The sequence below is a fragment of the Doryrhamphus excisus genome, chromosome 17, assembly GCF_030265055.1.
Source record: "Doryrhamphus excisus isolate RoL2022-K1 chromosome 17, RoL_Dexc_1.0, whole genome shotgun sequence".
Taxonomy (NCBI): domain Eukaryota; kingdom Metazoa; phylum Chordata; class Actinopteri; order Syngnathiformes; family Syngnathidae; genus Doryrhamphus; species Doryrhamphus excisus.
The window spans coordinates 2,286,552-2,303,124 of NC_080482.1; the positions used below are offsets into that span (position 1 = coordinate 2,286,552).

General features: G+C 41.3%; 4 protein-coding genes across 5 annotated transcripts; 1 reads left to right on the top strand and 3 right to left on the bottom strand.

Moving 5' to 3' along the window:
• Positions 1-270: 270 nt before the first annotated feature.
• Positions 271-1,350, bottom strand: LOC131105712 (uncharacterized). The gene has a single exon (XM_058054119.1). It carries the CDS (start codon positions 1,348-1,350, stop codon positions 271-273), a length of 1,080 nt encoding a protein of 359 aa, XP_057910102.1.
• Positions 1,300-9,880, bottom strand: trmt11 (tRNA methyltransferase 11 homolog). Of its 2 annotated transcripts, XR_009119914.1 has the most exons (14): positions 9,757-9,880; positions 9,290-9,355; positions 9,099-9,172; positions 8,923-9,004; positions 8,750-8,842; positions 8,299-8,433; positions 8,069-8,225; positions 7,884-7,964; positions 7,130-7,294; positions 6,825-6,897; positions 6,596-6,730; positions 4,645-4,765; positions 1,984-2,784; positions 1,300-1,895 (listed from the first exon to the last, which is right to left on the bottom strand). XR_009119914.1 is itself a non-coding variant. In XM_058053265.1 (13 exons), exons 1-13 carry the CDS (start codon positions 9,832-9,834, stop codon positions 2,638-2,640), a joined length of 1,407 nt encoding a protein of 468 aa, XP_057909248.1. In that variant the 5' UTR covers positions 9,835-9,880; the 3' UTR covers positions 1,300-2,637. The 2 variants fall into 2 exon arrangements, 1 of the variants encoding a protein (XP_057909248.1); XM_058053265.1 differs by having other exon boundaries at positions 1,300-2,784.
• Positions 9,881-10,334: 454 nt separating this feature from the next.
• si:dkey-29b11.3 (actin-binding Rho-activating protein-like) lies at positions 10,335-11,441 on the top strand. The gene is made up of 2 exons (XM_058053411.1): positions 10,335-10,445; positions 10,641-11,441. Exon 2 carries the CDS (start codon positions 10,657-10,659, stop codon positions 11,143-11,145), a length of 489 nt encoding a protein of 162 aa, XP_057909394.1. The 5' UTR covers positions 10,335-10,445; positions 10,641-10,656; the 3' UTR covers positions 11,146-11,441.
• A 66-nt stretch (positions 11,442-11,507) lies between these two features.
• Positions 11,508-13,441, bottom strand: hint3 (histidine triad nucleotide binding protein 3). The gene is made up of 5 exons (XM_058053410.1): positions 13,270-13,441; positions 12,834-12,951; positions 12,652-12,721; positions 12,364-12,490; positions 11,508-12,231 (listed from the first exon to the last, which is right to left on the bottom strand). The coding sequence occupies exons 1-5, from the start codon at positions 13,411-13,413 to the stop codon at positions 12,184-12,186; spliced, it is 507 nt and encodes a 168-aa protein (XP_057909393.1). The 5' UTR covers positions 13,414-13,441; the 3' UTR covers positions 11,508-12,183.
• Between the last annotated feature and the right edge of the window lie 3,132 nt (positions 13,442-16,573).

Genomic DNA, 16,573 nt, shown 5'->3' on the forward strand with positions numbered 1-16,573 from the left:
GAGCCCACCCGGCACACGCTTGCAATCTGCATCTTATGAGCCACACACGAGCCTCTTCCAACAGTTCAGTGTTAGAGGTCAGAAGGTCACCTTTCACTCCCTGTCCACTCAGTGTGACCAACATGCTGAAGAGCCTCCATCTAACACCTGAACCAATGATGATGGATGATGGATCAGGACTTGTTCCATATAGTCCTGATCCATATATCCATCCATATGTAATAGTCCTAGCACAGTAATGCCAAACCACATGGGTGCGTATGTGGGAGTTTAATCAGGAGTCAAGGAGGCAGGAGAGGGTGGTGGTGGGCAGCGTGAAGTGGGTAAGGCGGTGAAGAGGAGTCTTTGTGTACTGGTGGAGGTGGGGACGGAGGCGGAGTGTACTGGTGGAGGTGAGGACAGAGGCTGTGTGTACTGGTGGAGGTGGGGATAGGGACGGAGTGTACTGGTGGAGCTGAGGATGGGGGCGGACGGGGGCAGACGGAGGCGGAGTGTACTGGTGGAGGTGAGGAGTGTACTGTTAGAGGTGAGAACGGGGGAGGAGTGTACTGGTGGAGGTGAGGATGGGGGCGGGCGGAGCCGGAGTGTACTGGTGGAGATGAGGACGGGGGCGGAGTATACTGTTGGAGGTGAGAACGGGGGAGGAGTGTACAGGTGGAGGTGAGGACGGGGGCGGACAGGGGCAAAGTGTACTGGTGGAGGTGAGGACGGGGGCGGACAGGGGAAAAGTGTACTGGTGGAGGTGAGGACGGGGGCGGAGTGTACTGGTGGAGGTGAGGACAGAGGATCTGTGTACTGGTGGAGGTGAGGAGGGGGGAGGAGTGTACTGGTGGAGGTGAGGACGGGGGAGGAGTGTCCTGGTGGAGGTGAGGATGGGGGCGGGCGGAGCCGGAGTGTACTGGTGGAGGTGAGGACGGGGGAGGAGTGTCCTGGTGGAGGTGAGGATGGGGGCGGGCGGAGCCGGAGTGTACTGGTGGAGATGAGGACGGGGGCGGAGTGTACTGTTGGAGGTGAGAACGGGGGAGGAGTGTACTGGTGGAGGTGAGGACGGGGGCGGACAGGGGCAAAGAGTACTGGTGGAGGTGAGGACGGGGGCGGAGTGTACTGGTGGAGGTGAGAACGGGGGAGGAGTGTACTGGTGGAGGTGAGGACTGAGGCAGAAGGGGGCGTAGTGTACTGGTGGAGGTGAGGACAGAGGATCTGTGTACTGGTGGAGGTGAGGAGGGGGGCGGAGTGTACTGGTGGAGGTGAGGACGGGGGCGGAGTGTACTGGTGGAGGTGAGGACGAGGGCGGAGTGTACTGATGGAGGTGAGGACAAGGGCGGAGTACAAGTTCACTTCATACTTCATGCACAGCAGATCCTCAAACACAGCCAGTTAATATTCCACGACGTCTGGATGGAATTACGCGCTAAAGCGAGGAACCCCCTCCATCCAACTCCCTCCAGTCTTTAATTACTGAGCCCGGGGGCTTTGTCACTGTTTTGTGGCAGCGCAAACAAACACACGCACAGCAGGCTTCAAAGAGAAATAGAAAGAAGCTTTAAAAGTTAACACAGTCGGCTTGTGGAAAACATGGGACTGGTTTATATTTTTACAAGGCATGCTGAGGCCAAAACTACAGAAGCGATAAGTGTGAGGTTTCCAATTGTTTGTCCTTGATGAAGATGTGCGACAAAACATCATGCTGGGAACAGTAAACAACACGCACCACAAATGAGGTGGCTGGCACCCTCTTCCTGTGAAGACGGAGACAGCAGGGATGGCGGTTCGACTGGTAAACAACGGGGAGCGTGAACTGGAAGTCTGAAGAATCAGGGCGCCTCCATGCCAACCGGTCGGAAAAGAAGAAAGCTGCAGACTAGGTGCAGGACTGTGGAAAGCCGGACACCATGCTGTTTTGAAGATACAGAAAATACAAGTAGTTGCAGTTTTGCAGTATTACCGAACTTTTTGAAGCGTGCATCGTTTCATTTTCTATACCTTGTTCATAAGCTGGAGCCAATCCCAGCTGACTTTGGGACCATCCATACGTCAATCAGCGTTACCTAAGTAGTCATTACATTTTTCCCATAGAAAATCATCTAAATCAAATAATCCATTCCAGATAGAGAGTCTCTAATTAGACAAACATGCATGTTTCGTGGATGTGGGAGGAATCCGGAGTAGGCGGGCATGCTAACCACCATGCCACCCTGCTGCCCCTATTTCAGACATAAGGAGATATTTAAAAAACAAACATTGATTTATCCGTGTAGAAAACTTCACACGGTGATTCTGTCACAAAATGTGACATCCTGGAGTATAATTATGAAAATTGGAGATCATCAAAGATACATTTCAGCCACTTAAAGGATGGAATGCGGAATAGCGGCATATTCTGAATGGGCGTATGTTATCTGTTTGACGTGTACACTCGGCAGGTGTATGTGGAATTAAATGTCCACATAGAATACTCAATAAAAGTTAATCCTATACATTTATTTAAAAAATAGTGAAAAGAATAGACGTCAAACTTGAAATGTGTCGCAAAAGTACCATAAGAAATACATACTGTACAGTCACTAACCACATTAGGAAGGAATCCGATAATAAAAAATCTTTCCGTAATAATGTCGAGTTATGAAGATGGCGGTTTCAAATGATTGCATCTTCTTTGGCATCAGATTTGTTGTCCTTGCCGAGCCTCTTGTTGACGCCGCTGAAGTACTTCTCTCTGAAGGCGTTGTGGCCCTGGTAGGGGCAGAAGCGGGGGTCCGCTAGGTGTGCTAGACCGTCTGATTCCTGTGAAGAGACAAAAGGACGGAAATGTGACTGTGGACATGCTCCCTCTCAGGCTGTCGTATTCGGTTGTGTAGATTTGACTAAATGGATTAAACGTCACACCCACCATTATTATTATGTATCCAATTTAAAGATTACAATATGAACAAGTTAAAGTCATGACCGGCAGCACATTAGTCCGATATTTAGGTCGTAGGTGTCTTTACCTTTTTGTGAGAATACAAAGCAGCTCGTGTCTGCATCTCTGAACTGTTACAGATGCCTTCAGACAAACAGTTAGTCTTGGCTGCAAGGTTGCCACAAGAAAAGGGCGAGGCCAAGTGGAAGTGATGACTCAAATTGCCGGGTCTGTAATTTGTCAACACGTCCCTTTCCCCTCACTGATGTAGCCGTGTAACCCAGAAATCAGGTCCCGTGCCCCCAAGGCTTTACAAATGCTGAATCCAGTCCATCAAATATGCATAATAAATACAGCAGACCAAAAGCAGCACTGCAACGCCAGAAGAATATCCTAACTATGCTGAAACACGGATGATGCCATCATTGTGCTTTTTTTTAATTGAAAATGCTGCTTTTAGTCAGGGTGGAGGTTAATTATTGGTGGAGGTATTATTATTAACAATTCTAATAACTTAGCCTAAAGTCCTTGCAAGGAATCTTAATATAAGAATGATTAAGGAACTTTCTGAAAGCAATTCCGAGCAAGGCGGGGACAGAAATGTTTATCTTAGTGAGGAGGTGTGGTTGACCCCATTGCTGGTATGACGGAGTCAAAAGGAAAACATGAGCCCCGCACTCCTTGTAATGAACGGACAGTAAAATGTATCGATCACTTAGAATTTGGACTGTATTGAGAAATGTATAATCGCGATTTTATGTCATAAACATGAAAAAATGTTTGAAAATGTTTGAATGTACCTCATTTACATTTGCAAGAAAATACAATAAATGTAAGCACTGATGATATTAAACAGTAAAGTAATGTTGAAAATGAATAAATAATCCTGCAAGTGTTGACGGTTAGGTATATAATACTTGTTCATTTGTAGTATTTGGGTATTTAGATTAAAAATAAAGAAAAGTACATTGAACATCATATTTGCCGCCTTAGGAGCTCTCTGAAGGCCCGAGATGCTTTGTGAGTAACTGTTGTCTTCACACGTAAATTCTAAGAACACTCTTAGCATCCCAGGAATTCTTAAGATTGGAGAGTGTGGAGTGTGTGGGATGACGGAGAGCTGGATTATTTCATTAAATCTGGTTAAGCCATTTAGATTCCTATATGACAGATGTATAAAGATGTATGCTATGATGTAAGGTTTGGTCCAAAGTGACACCATGACTTCCATTGAACATTGCACTGACATGTACATGACAACTCATGCGGTTGCATATGAAAGAAATGTGGATGTACAGTATAAAAAAAATACAAATAAAAAAAAAAGAGTATAGAGACTTATGCATATGCTCTCACTTTCCATGAACTGTGCTGCTGTGCATGCTCACACATACTGTACTGTAATAAACACACGTGTTGTTACTGTGCAGATGTGTTCCTGTCACTTACAATTACAAAACCACAAAACATAACCTACAACAGCATGCTCCCAAATGGCCAGACTTTAATGGATGCAAATAAAATTCCATTATAAAGATAAACTTTCAAGTCACACAAGGAAACAATATGCTTGAAATCCCTGAAGAAGTTTCCCAACAATCATCATTACATGTTTTGAACACAGAAATGTTGCCTGTACTCGGAAACATTGCTTGCATGCTGCGTCATTCAGACTATTGAGTGGAGTCTTTAATGCATACATCAAATATAAATGATTACCTCCCCAAAACATATTCACTCACCTCGGGTTCTTTGACCTTCTCCATGGTGATCAGGCGACGGGACGTGTGGCTTGATAGCGTCTGTTCACAGTTGCTAATGAGCTGAAGACATGGATGAAGGGGAACCATCTCATCACAGTATCTGGAAGCAAAAACAAAATAATAACAATACGCGTAAAAAATGGTAGTTTTCATGAATTCAATTACCATCCATATTTCATTTATGATATTGCTGACCCAAAGTTCAAGTGTAGGTTTGCGTAATAGTAGCACAACGGAAATGCTCCCAACTAACAGCTATTCGGGTGTCCCTTTGCCATTACAACATACTAGAACATGTACTACTACAGTAATTAGATGGTTTTATTCATTCATTCATTTTCTACTGCTTTTCCTCATGAGGGTCGCGGGGGTGCTGGAGCCTATCCCAGCTGTCTTCGGGCGAGAGGCGGGGTACACCCTGGACTGGTGGCCAGCCAATCACAGGGCACATATAGACAAACAACCATTCACACTCACATCCATACCTATGGACAATTTGGAGTCGGCAATTAACCTAGCATGTTTTTGGAATGTGGGAGGAAACCCACGCATGCACGGGGAGAACATGCAAACTCCACACAGAGATTGCCGAGGGTGGGATTGAACTCTGGTCTCCTAGCTGTGAGGTCTGCACGCTAACCACTCGTGTGACGATTGTCCCCTGCAAAAACACCCACGTACACAATAAGCAGTTCGCCATTGTTGCAATCACACTCATAGCTATTGGGGGGGTAACAGAAATCTGATATCTGCCATATTGAGCCTCAGATTAGGCCCGGGAGACCAGACCACATTTGGGCTTCTACAAGCAGACACGGGGGTCAGCGTGTACGCCACACAGACAGACAGTTGACATATCTGACTTGCATGGCCTCAGACGTTTATTTTGGCTTTGCTCTGACAGTCGGAGTCAAGCACTAGTAGATGAGTAGCCAAGACAAATGTGTGAACATGATGACACAGATGTGCCTGTAAAGGAGGCCACACACATCCATGCATACGCTGTGTGTGTGTGTGTGTATGTGTGTGTGTGTATGTATGTGAAACACACAGAAAAGCAATGAATGAAATAGGTTTCAAAGGTTACTAATGTTTATGTTTTCGCTGACACGTACGCCAATGCAGGCAGGAAAACCCATCTTATGCAACATTATGTCATCCTCATGCTCGCTGTTTGTTGTGGTTCTTACCTGTACCCGCACCAACACCTGCATATGCAGTCAGCGCTACATCTGCGCGGAACTTTAAACAATGCACAACTTTGTTTCATGTGATTTGTCCTGTAGTTTTTGGAGTGCGAAAGGATGCGCACTGTTGTCAGTTGTGGTTTACTAATTGGACCCACCTGTATGCTGCTCACTATACTGTCATTTACACAGGTAAGTGCAGTTTTGCAGACAATTATATAGAAATGGCAATAACACAGTGCTGGGGGGGTATTCTGCAATGTCAGGGTAAAGTGTACTGGAAAACTTTTGTGGTTCTTGGACTGTTTTTGCAGTATTTATTACGGAAAAACAGTATTTCACTTTTATGTTGTGTGCCGTTTTTGGTACGAGGATGCCCCCTGCTGACAGTTAATAGTATTACCTCACATGGTGAAATACTGTATAATGATGTAATAAATTATTGTAGACTTGAGTAAATCACACGCGAATTAATTTAGAGTTTATTTAGACTAATTTAGATTAATTAATTTAGAGTTTCAAACAGGAAATGCAAGATTAACCTTCTATGCTAGAACTTAGTAATGCTAATCATAGACGAGCTTATCAAAATACCCTTAAAGATTGTCACAATGTCCGCAGCTGAGATGTTGGATCCTACTGGTCCGCTACCTTTGCAGAATAATCAACAAATGTTGAATATTCTTTGTAGAAATATTATAATTATCATAATATGATAAGTGACTATAAATGTATTTACTTACTCTGGCCGATGAACAGGCAGCCAATAGACCATCCTTCCTCCCATGACTAAGTGATGAGCAGAAAAGTTTAGCAGGTCAGCTAAGATGTCACTCAAGTGGTAGGACTGGGACACAGCCACATGCGACTCGGCATAGCTGGAATTACCACAAAACCAAATATTTACAATATAGTACACCTTGCAATTTGAACCACGGAATCTTTTGATTGAAAAATGAATAATAAACTTACATGCCGTCCGGAGGCTTGCTGGTTTCTTTGTGGGAACCCGTTCTTCTCGTGGACTCACGTATACCGTAAGGAGCTGAGCACACAGCAAACAAGTGTACTCCGTGATGACAACCAAATGGTGGTGGTGGTATAGCAAAATGATTATAAACACCTCAGTTTACACCCATAATATTCTCCACATTGTTAAATAAAGAATCAAAAATGATCATGGTTCTGCAACAGATACTGTTGCAGATTCGTTGTTTATTAAACCTAGATCCACATGACAGAAAAGAGGAAAAAGCAACGATACAAAAACTACTTACGATCGGTAATGATGGCATCAAAAAGTGGCGTCCTCCTCCAGACAGGCCTGGACGCGTCAGACACCATCACGTCGACATACATCTTCTCTGCTCCGTACTGTCGCAGGTTAGCTCGGATGTTTTCATCAGGTCCACGCCATTTCTGATTTTTACGGCTTGATCGTCCTTAAAGAACAAGAAAATAATGGTACAGTTAAATGATACCCGAAATATTTTACAGTAAACCTCGGATATATCGGACTCGGATATATGGGAAATTCGCTCACAACGGACAGATAAAAAAGAACCAATTTTTCTGTAATGCATTTCCAAAAAAATTCATTGCATATATCAGATTTTTTATAACGGATTTCGCCTATTTCGGACAAAATCTCCAGTCCCGTTCCAATGCATTTCCATTAAATTTCCCTCGCATATATCGGATGGCCGCATCGTGGCGCTCCGATTCGCCGAATCGTGACAGGCCGCTATACGACGTCATTTGCAGCGTTTGCAGCATTGCCTGCGCGTCCAGGTACATTGGAAACATAGTCAAGGAAGTGCCTTTTTATAACGGATAAAATCCGATTTACGCATATACCGGATATAAATCCGATATATGCGTAAAACTGACATTTTCCGGTATACGCATATAACGGATTTCGCTTATATCGGACAAAACCAGTGGGAACAATTGAATCCGATATATCCGAGGTTTACTGTATTAATATGTAGTACATACATTGAAAAAAGACAAAACAATTGTATACAACACCTTTGCCATGGATAGTGTTGTAATCAATATCCGATCCACACACGTAAGCTCCGAAATGAGAACACGCAACCAGCAGACTCCCTACAGGACATCAACAAAGCAGAAATTCAAAATTAACTAGAAATGCTCTAAAATTTGCAAGCTATAATTTAATTTTTGTCTGCGTATGAACAAAGACAACTCACCAGTACCAACAAACGGATCAAAGACAAGGTCGTGTTCTTTGACCTTTGCATGGTTGGCCATGATAAATGAGAGGCATGCATCCATACTGGTGTTTCCTATGAAGTGGCGATTCTTCACACTGTGCGAACGTATCAATTCACGTTGACCATCTGCTATCTGTATCGGTAAACAAGGGTAAGGTAAACGTTTCAGTATTAAATTTACAGTCTTTAGTGTCCAGGCGTCTCACCCATCGGCCAAAAAAAATGTAATCCGGATGCTCAGGGATGTTGTTGGGGTCAGTGCCGTAATCTTCCAGCAAACAGAAGATGTGCTGAGGGTTCTTTAGGTTTACGACACCCTGAAATGGAAGGTATTCCATTGCCTGTAGAAAGAACACACAGCATGTTATTGTGAACATGCAGTCATTAAAATGTAAACTTTAATGACACCTGCACATCTAAAGAGATGTATGTATCTTTACAAATGTATTAAAAATGCCACATCTGATTTGCTTGCGGTAGTAGAAGATTATAAGAAATGGACTGCAATACAAAACATGCTGCTAAATTAATAGCTCTCTAATAATGTAAACAACATTGAATTGTACTATAATTGTAAGTGAATGCAATGCAAATCTTTGGATTGTGCACACACACCCTTTCTTTAAATGTCTCAGACAAACATAGTTCGATACTCACATCGATTCGTTTAATTCTCTCTTGAAACTCCAGGGTTTTGTTGTAGGTGTAAACATTTATTCTGTATGTTGAGTTTTTGTGCATGAATGGCGACTGCAGAGAGAAACGTATACAGGTTTAATTAAACAGTAAAGATTGTTCAACATCACAGAATAAGGCTCATACTCGCTGACCATGTTCTCCACTGGGTAGTTCAGTAAAGATGTTCTGAGCTCACTGTGTGTCCGTCCGTGGCCCCATAGTTCAAAAGCAGACCTTGACAAAAAAAAAAAAAACATCACTTAATCACTGTACCAAACACAACATGCAATAACATTGATTTCAAGATGGTGAGCATTTGGGTTCTTACTTTGCACAAACCGATCTGGTCATGATGCCCCGGACATCTTCCTCTGTCAAATCATCCAGACACCAGAAAGGAGCCTTGGCCAGAGAAGTGAAGAGTGTTATAAGTATTGCCAATTAGGGAACAACTTTTTAATGAATTGAAAGATATTCCTGTCTGGTTACTAGAAAGCACAATAAGTATAGCACAAATACCGTTTCTTTGAAGCGCCACACAGGATTGATTTTTTTCCCTCTGAGAGCCAGCAGAGCTTCAATTTCCTGGAGAAATATACAAAATATTTACAGTAAAAACAGAGAAAAACACACAACGATAGCATTGTCCATCATTAGTAGCATAAATGCTATGACGTAAACAGTGCAATAGTGGTAACTTTATCACTAAACGCTACACAGGTGCTAGTGAACAATTTATGACCGTGTTACCATCATGTAATTATAAGACACTGTCAAAATTATGTATTTCATATGACTAATTTGATAGAAGCTAAAGTTTCCATTTAGCTTGACTCCAGTCTGAACTGAAAAGCGTACTACTGAAATGCTACCGCTACATGACCGATAGATAGTACTGGTATATATTTCTGCTGTTTTGTACACATACCGATACTATTACGTTTTTAAAGAGCAAGACGGCTTAATGGCTGTTTAACAACATTTACCGGTAACCTGAAGTCCAAATTGTCTTGAGCAAGATGTATTAAATACTGGACGCATGATCGTCTACCAGGGGCTGCCATGTTTTTTTGTTCATTCAAAATACGTCCGACTGGAAACTACGTTGAGTGGAAAACTGGACCCATTTAGGGGCGTAATTGCCATAAATGGCAAACGTTTCCTTTTGTCATAATCAACTGTTTATTGAAACAAATATTAATATATTTATACATGCATATTTATAAGATAGCTACAAGATAAGATAAGATAGCTACAACCAATTTACCAATGTTTAAATGTGTGGATGAAGTAATTATTAGAATAACAATGGTGAACTTGTGGTTTTTGAGTCACTCATATTGTCATATATCTCAATCAATAACAGCTTATTCATAACCAAAGTAGTTTCGTGTCAAACACAACTACTTGTACTTCTCTTCAGGTTGTAATCTGCTTTACTTCTTCAGGCAGTTTGTCTGGCCCGCCCAAATTAGTCAGTGATTGGCTAACTGTGTCGTTTCGAAGAGCCCATTGGTTAAATAAGGTGTCCATCACAGCGGTTTTACCTTGGCACAGCAAAGAATCTGTCCTCCTAGTATTGTCAGCAATGCTGCTCTTCTGTGGAGCTCATGTTCATACCGAGGCACTTGGCTGGAGTGTACCTTTATCGGGAGTGACCATTCCAGTTTGACATGTAAGTTTCAGATCCAGTTTGTGTAATTTTTTGCATACCATTCCAAAAAGAGCAACACTTACAAATGTTGCTCTTCCCTGCAGTCACGCTCAAGTAATATGAGAAAGAGTGCAAATAAACTGCAAGTGTGATTTGAATACTTATTTTCTTAAACTAAAAGATGTTTTTCTCTCTCCCATATTCGGATACTAAAAGCCACAGCAACAAAATCATGGACCATGGAAATAACTCTCCTGCTGGGTTCACTGATGACACAGCAGCATGCATTGTATCTGTAAAAGGCCTGAAAGACAACTGGCAGAAGTGGTCTGACAATCACCAGGAACACCAGAAGCACAACCCCTTCAGTCACGACACGAGACCAATGGCAGTGGTCCCCCAGAGGGGGCAATACGATTATGGGAGGCCTCTGCAGGGCTCATTGACGGCACAACGCGGGGAGGATGCTCACACACACATCAGCAGGGAGGTCCAGGAGCTGTGTGAGGTTATTAGAAAGATTGGAGAGCAGACATATGAAGACGGAGCTGGTAGAGGCATCTCTGTAAAATTTGGCAAGCTGTTTGAGCATTACGTGACAATCTCGAACAAACTAGTGGGGATTCTTCTACGAGCCCGGAAGCAGAAGATGGTTGACTTTGAGGGTGAAATGCTGTGGCAAGGGAAGGATGATGATGTTATGATTACTCTGTTGCAATGACCAAAAAGTAAAGATTTATTGTAGAAGCCTAATATAACATTTTTGAAGCTAAAAAAAAGAAATTGCATGGTGTTTGTTGCTTATTACATGAAGCCAAATATTGCTACATAAAAGCCAATCATACTTTACCTCATTGCAGTTAAAAGCCAATTCCCATTTATGTTTATTGACAAGATGTGGATGAGTGGAACTTCAATAATTCAAATGAAGTCACACACGGTGCTATATGATGAACTTGATGTAACCTACTTAAAATATAACACACAAGGGGTTTGATAAATGAAATATTCATAGTAGTGTAGACATTAATGCTTGAATAAATGACTGTTTTTGTGGCATTAAAGTAACGAGCAGTACAAAGAGTGTGTTTAATATTTAATCATGATACTAAAATGCCATATGAATGTTTCTTAAAGTGCATACATCGATACAGATCAAAGGGTATGATTCCCTGTCCTTACATCCCATTGACATAACACAACCAATCACTGACTTAGAGACAGAAAAGGAAATCAAATTTCACATACATATTATTAAAAAGCTAGACTAATACTTGCAGGGTTCCTTTGGCATACTTAACTTCCAGCATCAGGATTACTTAGTTGTTTTCACTTAAAAGCAAGCTTGTAAATAGTTCATGCAGATGCCACTTGATGCTTCAGCTCTCGTTTCCAATGTTACTAAATACCCAGCAGTAACGATGTCACATTACTGAAAGTAGTCATTGTGCACGTGTGTGTATGTTACTGCATGTCACGGTAAGGTCTGATGTCACATTAATTAAGGCATTTTCCTTAGTGGAACAGTACTTTCATTAATGAACAACAGTTTGATTACACTATATGACACCGGTCTTAAATTCAACTTAATACCAAGTTAGCACCCAACTTCAAGTGTGATAGTGTTTGTTGGGGGAGGAAATAAATAGTGTATTATTATTTGACATCATTTAAACTGACTAAATCTGTTATCATCCAACACGTAGAAAGGAACCACACATCAGAGTCACCTCATAGATGCAAAATTCAGGGCATGTCATCATTTGGTTTCCTCCTTGGAGTTGAGAAGCTCTATCAGTTGCTCTGCCTGCAAAACATTAACCACATTTAGTATACAGTATGAACTCAGGTAATTAGTGGTGACTCCTTTGTGGCAAATTGATCAAATAATCAATGAACAAATAGAATGACAAATCTAGTAGACCTGGGAATGACTTACTGTAATAAACCAATAAGAATTTAGTCTGTAGATTAGGCGAGACATGAAGCCCATCTGGCTGGCAGGCGCCAGAACATGAAGATGTAGATGTGTGACCGAACAGAATGGGGGCCAATGGAAACCGAACCTGCAGAAAAAAAATGATACAGGATTGACGGGCTATATATTTGGATCATGTACTAGGCTTCAGTTGGCAAACAGTCCAAGCAGAAACAGTTAGAGGAAACAGGAAACAGTCCATAGTGCACCCAGGTGGAAAGAAACAATGTACTTTAACATTGTGCTCACCTGACGTCACTGAGAGCCGTCACATTGTTCTTCTGCAGGATCTCCTTGCCAAGCTCCACCATGCGTTTCACTGCATATGACAAATATGAACATCAACCTCATACTATTTTGTATCAACTGCTGATTCTAAACTATGTGTCTACATTAAGGAAGTGAAAAACAATATAAAAACGTCACTTCACCTAAAGGCACATGGTCTTTGCCCAGTGATTTACAGTTGCCAACATGTTTAGTAGGCACTACCAGGTAATGGTGCGGAGCTCCAGGTTTGATGTCTCGGAAACATGAGATCTCTTCATCCTGTTGTGAATAATGGACACTTTTGATGCAGTAATGACAGCACAACATTGGAACCACAACGGCACTTGTCATAAGGGATCTTCCGCATAAAGCTAACAGAGATGGTAAGCTAGCATGTCGATGCTAATATGTATTACATTTATTAAAGTGATATGTATTAAAGCGCATAAATTAATACAAGCACGTCATATGAGGCACATATTTCAGAAACGGATATTCGACTAAACAGGCGATGTCAATATAATTAAAGATCTATGACGACTAAATTGCTGAATGTCGGATGACATGTGTGCTAAAATGCTACTACAACATGCTCACAAAGTGCAGAAGTTCCGTGCCCATCTCATTGTTGACAATCCTGCAAAAAATACATTTTTTGTCATATTCTTCCACGGATACTTGTCTAGTTTTAGAAACATCTTCCTGCATAGACTGTGTTGTATTAACATTAGCTTCCTCCATTGTGGACTGTGTCAATAGTCAAAGACCAACTTAGTCGATCGCAGAGGTCATCGAACGATTAAAGGGGAAGTACAGAGATTGTCGAGTTGGAAGTTTGAAGTGCGCATTGTCGCCATTAGAGGGCGACAAGTGCATGCCTTTCAACGAAACCAACACAACTGCCTGAAAGGCTGTTGTAGTTCCATTTCTTAAAGGGATTGTATGCAACTTTTATATATTTATATATTATATAAATTATATTTTTTATTTTGAATATTTTATACATTTTTATTTATTTATTTATTTTATATAATTTATTTTATTTTTATTTTTATTTTTTTAAACCAAAAAATGTAAGAACCGGCTAGTATATGGTACCAAGAGTGGTTTAAATACTGGTCCCTTTGCATGGAATGATCTGCAAAAGTTCCTAAACTTGACCTAAAAAGGGGAAAAAAATGACAGAATGAACAAAAATGTCAATATTTTTCACAATTCCAAGTTAATATACATAAAAATGGTTGCACTTTAATAAAATGACATGAATGTCCCTAACTGCTGCCTTATTGCCATGCACATACGTACATCTTTGGGGGGGGGCATTTAGGGCAAAACACATCACATATTTGCACACAGACACAGTTCTTCTGACTGTGTGGCCAACCCGTTAACCACTCAACCACCGTTGATGTTTTTCTTGTTCCAAATACGTATCCGTCTTGGATATCAGCAACGTCAGCACAAATTGCCCCACTTTCCAATACATCCACAGTGAGTAAACATGTTAGCTTAACCCCAAATGTAGACTGCAGTGTAGAATCTACCATGAGGTCATTGTACACTCTTTATTATGCAACGTTATTTTCGAATCATCATTGCTGGAAACTGGCGGTGACGTCTGTTTGTCTATGAGACAAAAGTGGTAAAAACGCTGAACGATTTAACATACCCAAGTAATATGAGCAATCCCAAACTGTGTTGTCATTTGGTTCATCAGAAAAAGGAAGCATAATTCCGGTACCGCCACTTTAAGATATTTTCCTTAGAGCATATTACACATGCCTTAAATTCACCATAATATATTATATATTATTCATCATAATGTCATAATATAACGTCCAACTTCAAATGTGATGATGCATCATAATTTGACACCATTTATCCAAATCATCCAACATGATATTTCGAATGGAAGCACAGATCCCTGAGTCACCACACACTGTAGATGAGATCAGATGCTCTGCCTGTAAAACATTAACCACATACAGTAGGAACGCAGGTTCAGTGATGCAGAGGAAATTACTGTTGACTCCTTTACGGCGACTAGAAACGTCCTCTTTTAGATCTCACATTATGATTTAGACCTGCTGTGAGTTTGCCCTTTAAGGGATTTTTATGCCTCATAGAAAAAACACAAATAGCGGTCACAGAGAAGTGGACAGCAATGCGTCATTCTGTTGTTACCACTAGATCCCCCCCCCCCCCACCAAAAAAAAACACAATACTTCTCTGTCAAGGTGCATAAGCTTACATTTTTGATGGGCACCAGTGGCGTCATTAGGCCTATTTTAGGGGAGCTAAAATGTTCTTAAGCCCCCCTAAATAATTTGATATTTTTTATTGATTTTGAAAAAAACATTTACTGACAAATTTCATATAATAGCGCAAAAGCAGGCTAATAACAAGCCAATAAGCAGGCTAATACTAGCCTACTCGTAATAGTAATAATCAGAAGAAGAATAATGATAGTGATGATAATAATGATAGTGATAGTAATAATAATATAATAATGATTATTATATAATTGTATATAATTATTACATAATTATTATATAATTGAGGGCGGCGCGGTGGTCTAGTGGTTAGCGCGCAGACCTCACAGCTAGGAGACACGGGTTCAATTCCACCCTCGTCCATCTCTGTGTGGAGTTTGCATGTTCCCCCCGTGCATGCGTGGGTTTTCTCCGGGTACTCCGGTTTCCTCCCACATTCCAAAAATATGCTAGGTTAATTGGCGACTCCAAATTGTCCATAGGTATGAATGTGAGTGTGAATGGTTGTTTGTCTATATGTGCCCTGTGATTGGCTGGCCACCAGTCCAGGGTTTCCTTGTGAAGAAAAAGCGGTAGAAAATGAATGAATGAATATTATATAATTGTATATAATATATAATCACTGTCCACTGGACAGAATGATTGCATAGCAGCGGTTTTGCAGTGTATATTGTGTGTACTTGTGTACATTTAATGGTGGCCTAAAACAATTGAGTATCTCTACTAAATCTGTCCAAAAGTGGGAAAGTTATAACCTTATTTGTTTTTTGGATATTTAGATTTTTTTGGATTTTTTTGAATGTCTATGTGCATCTCCGGGGGGCTAATCCCCCCCGTCCTCAGAACCTAGTGACGCCCCTGATGGGCACATACATTCAATGTTGAGGTGTTTTAAATCCGTGCTCTATACCACTGGTTTGTGTCATAAAAATCCCTTATACTCACATACTCGCATACTCACAGTAGGCCATTTGTTCGACTATGTTCGACTTGGGCGGGATTCCTCCTCCCTCTCCTGGCCCCCGCTGGCCTGAGCTGATACTATGCATTCCAGCCTTGGCTCCTTTACTTGTCCCATCACGTCTTTTCTGTGGCTTAAAATGGACTACTTGCAATCTGATTTAGAGTTCACCTTGACATTTCTGTGGCTTTGTAGAATCCAGTCTTATTTGATCTGATTTGTTCTTATTTATATATTTTGTGTAAGGTTGGCCCTGTCATTCATTTTCAATGATAAAGCTTTATTACATACGTTGAGCATACGTTTGACTTGTGAATCATTTGAAAGAATCTGCTTCCATTCCTTGAATTCTCGTCATTTTTTATGACTCAGTTGAGCAAGTCCATGGTGCTGAGGAAAGTAGTTCCAGCTAGTCGCTGGGGACAGTTAAGTCAAGAGTTTGGCTTCTCAAAACGAGATGCATTCAAAAGCATAATATTTGCATCACAAAATGCCTACTAGAAAAAAATCCAACCTCACAAATCGCTCGGCGTTATTTTCTCTGCCATATTATTATTACTTTGCGCTCCTGCCTGTCCATTGTTACACACATTAAACACTGTGGAACACACACAACAACAATGGACAGGTGGGAGCAAGAAGTGATAGAACGGCAGATAAAATAATA

Coding starts and splice junctions, on each gene's coding strand:
- hint3 (XM_058053410.1), bottom strand. CDS start 13,413: ATGGAGGAAGCTAATGTTAATACAACACAGTCTATGCAGGAAGATGTT. Junction 12,952..13,269: donor GCACGGAACTTCTGCACTTT/GTGAGCATGTTG, acceptor TATTCACAACAG/GATGAAGAGATCTCATGTTT. Junction 12,232..12,363: donor ATTCTTATTGGTTTATTACA/GTAAGTCATTCC, acceptor AATGTTTTGCAG/GCAGAGCAACTGATAGAGCT.
- trmt11 (XM_058053265.1), bottom strand. CDS start 9,834: ATGGCAGCCCCTGGTAGACGATCATGCGTCCAGTATTTAATACATCTT. Junction 9,005..9,098: donor ACCAGATCGGTTTGTGCAAA/GTAAGAACCCAA, acceptor TTTTTTGTCAAG/GTCTGCTTTTGAACTATGGG. Junction 2,785..4,644: donor AGAAGGTCAAAGAACCCGAG/GTGAGTGAATAT, acceptor GTCTCTTCACAG/GAATCAGACGGTCTAGCACA.
- si:dkey-29b11.3 (XM_058053411.1), top strand. CDS start 10,657: ATGGACCATGGAAATAACTCTCCTGCTGGGTTCACTGATGACACAGCA.
- LOC131105712 (XM_058054119.1), bottom strand. CDS start 1,350: ATGAAGTATGAAGTGAACTTGTACTCCGCCCTTGTCCTCACCTCCATC.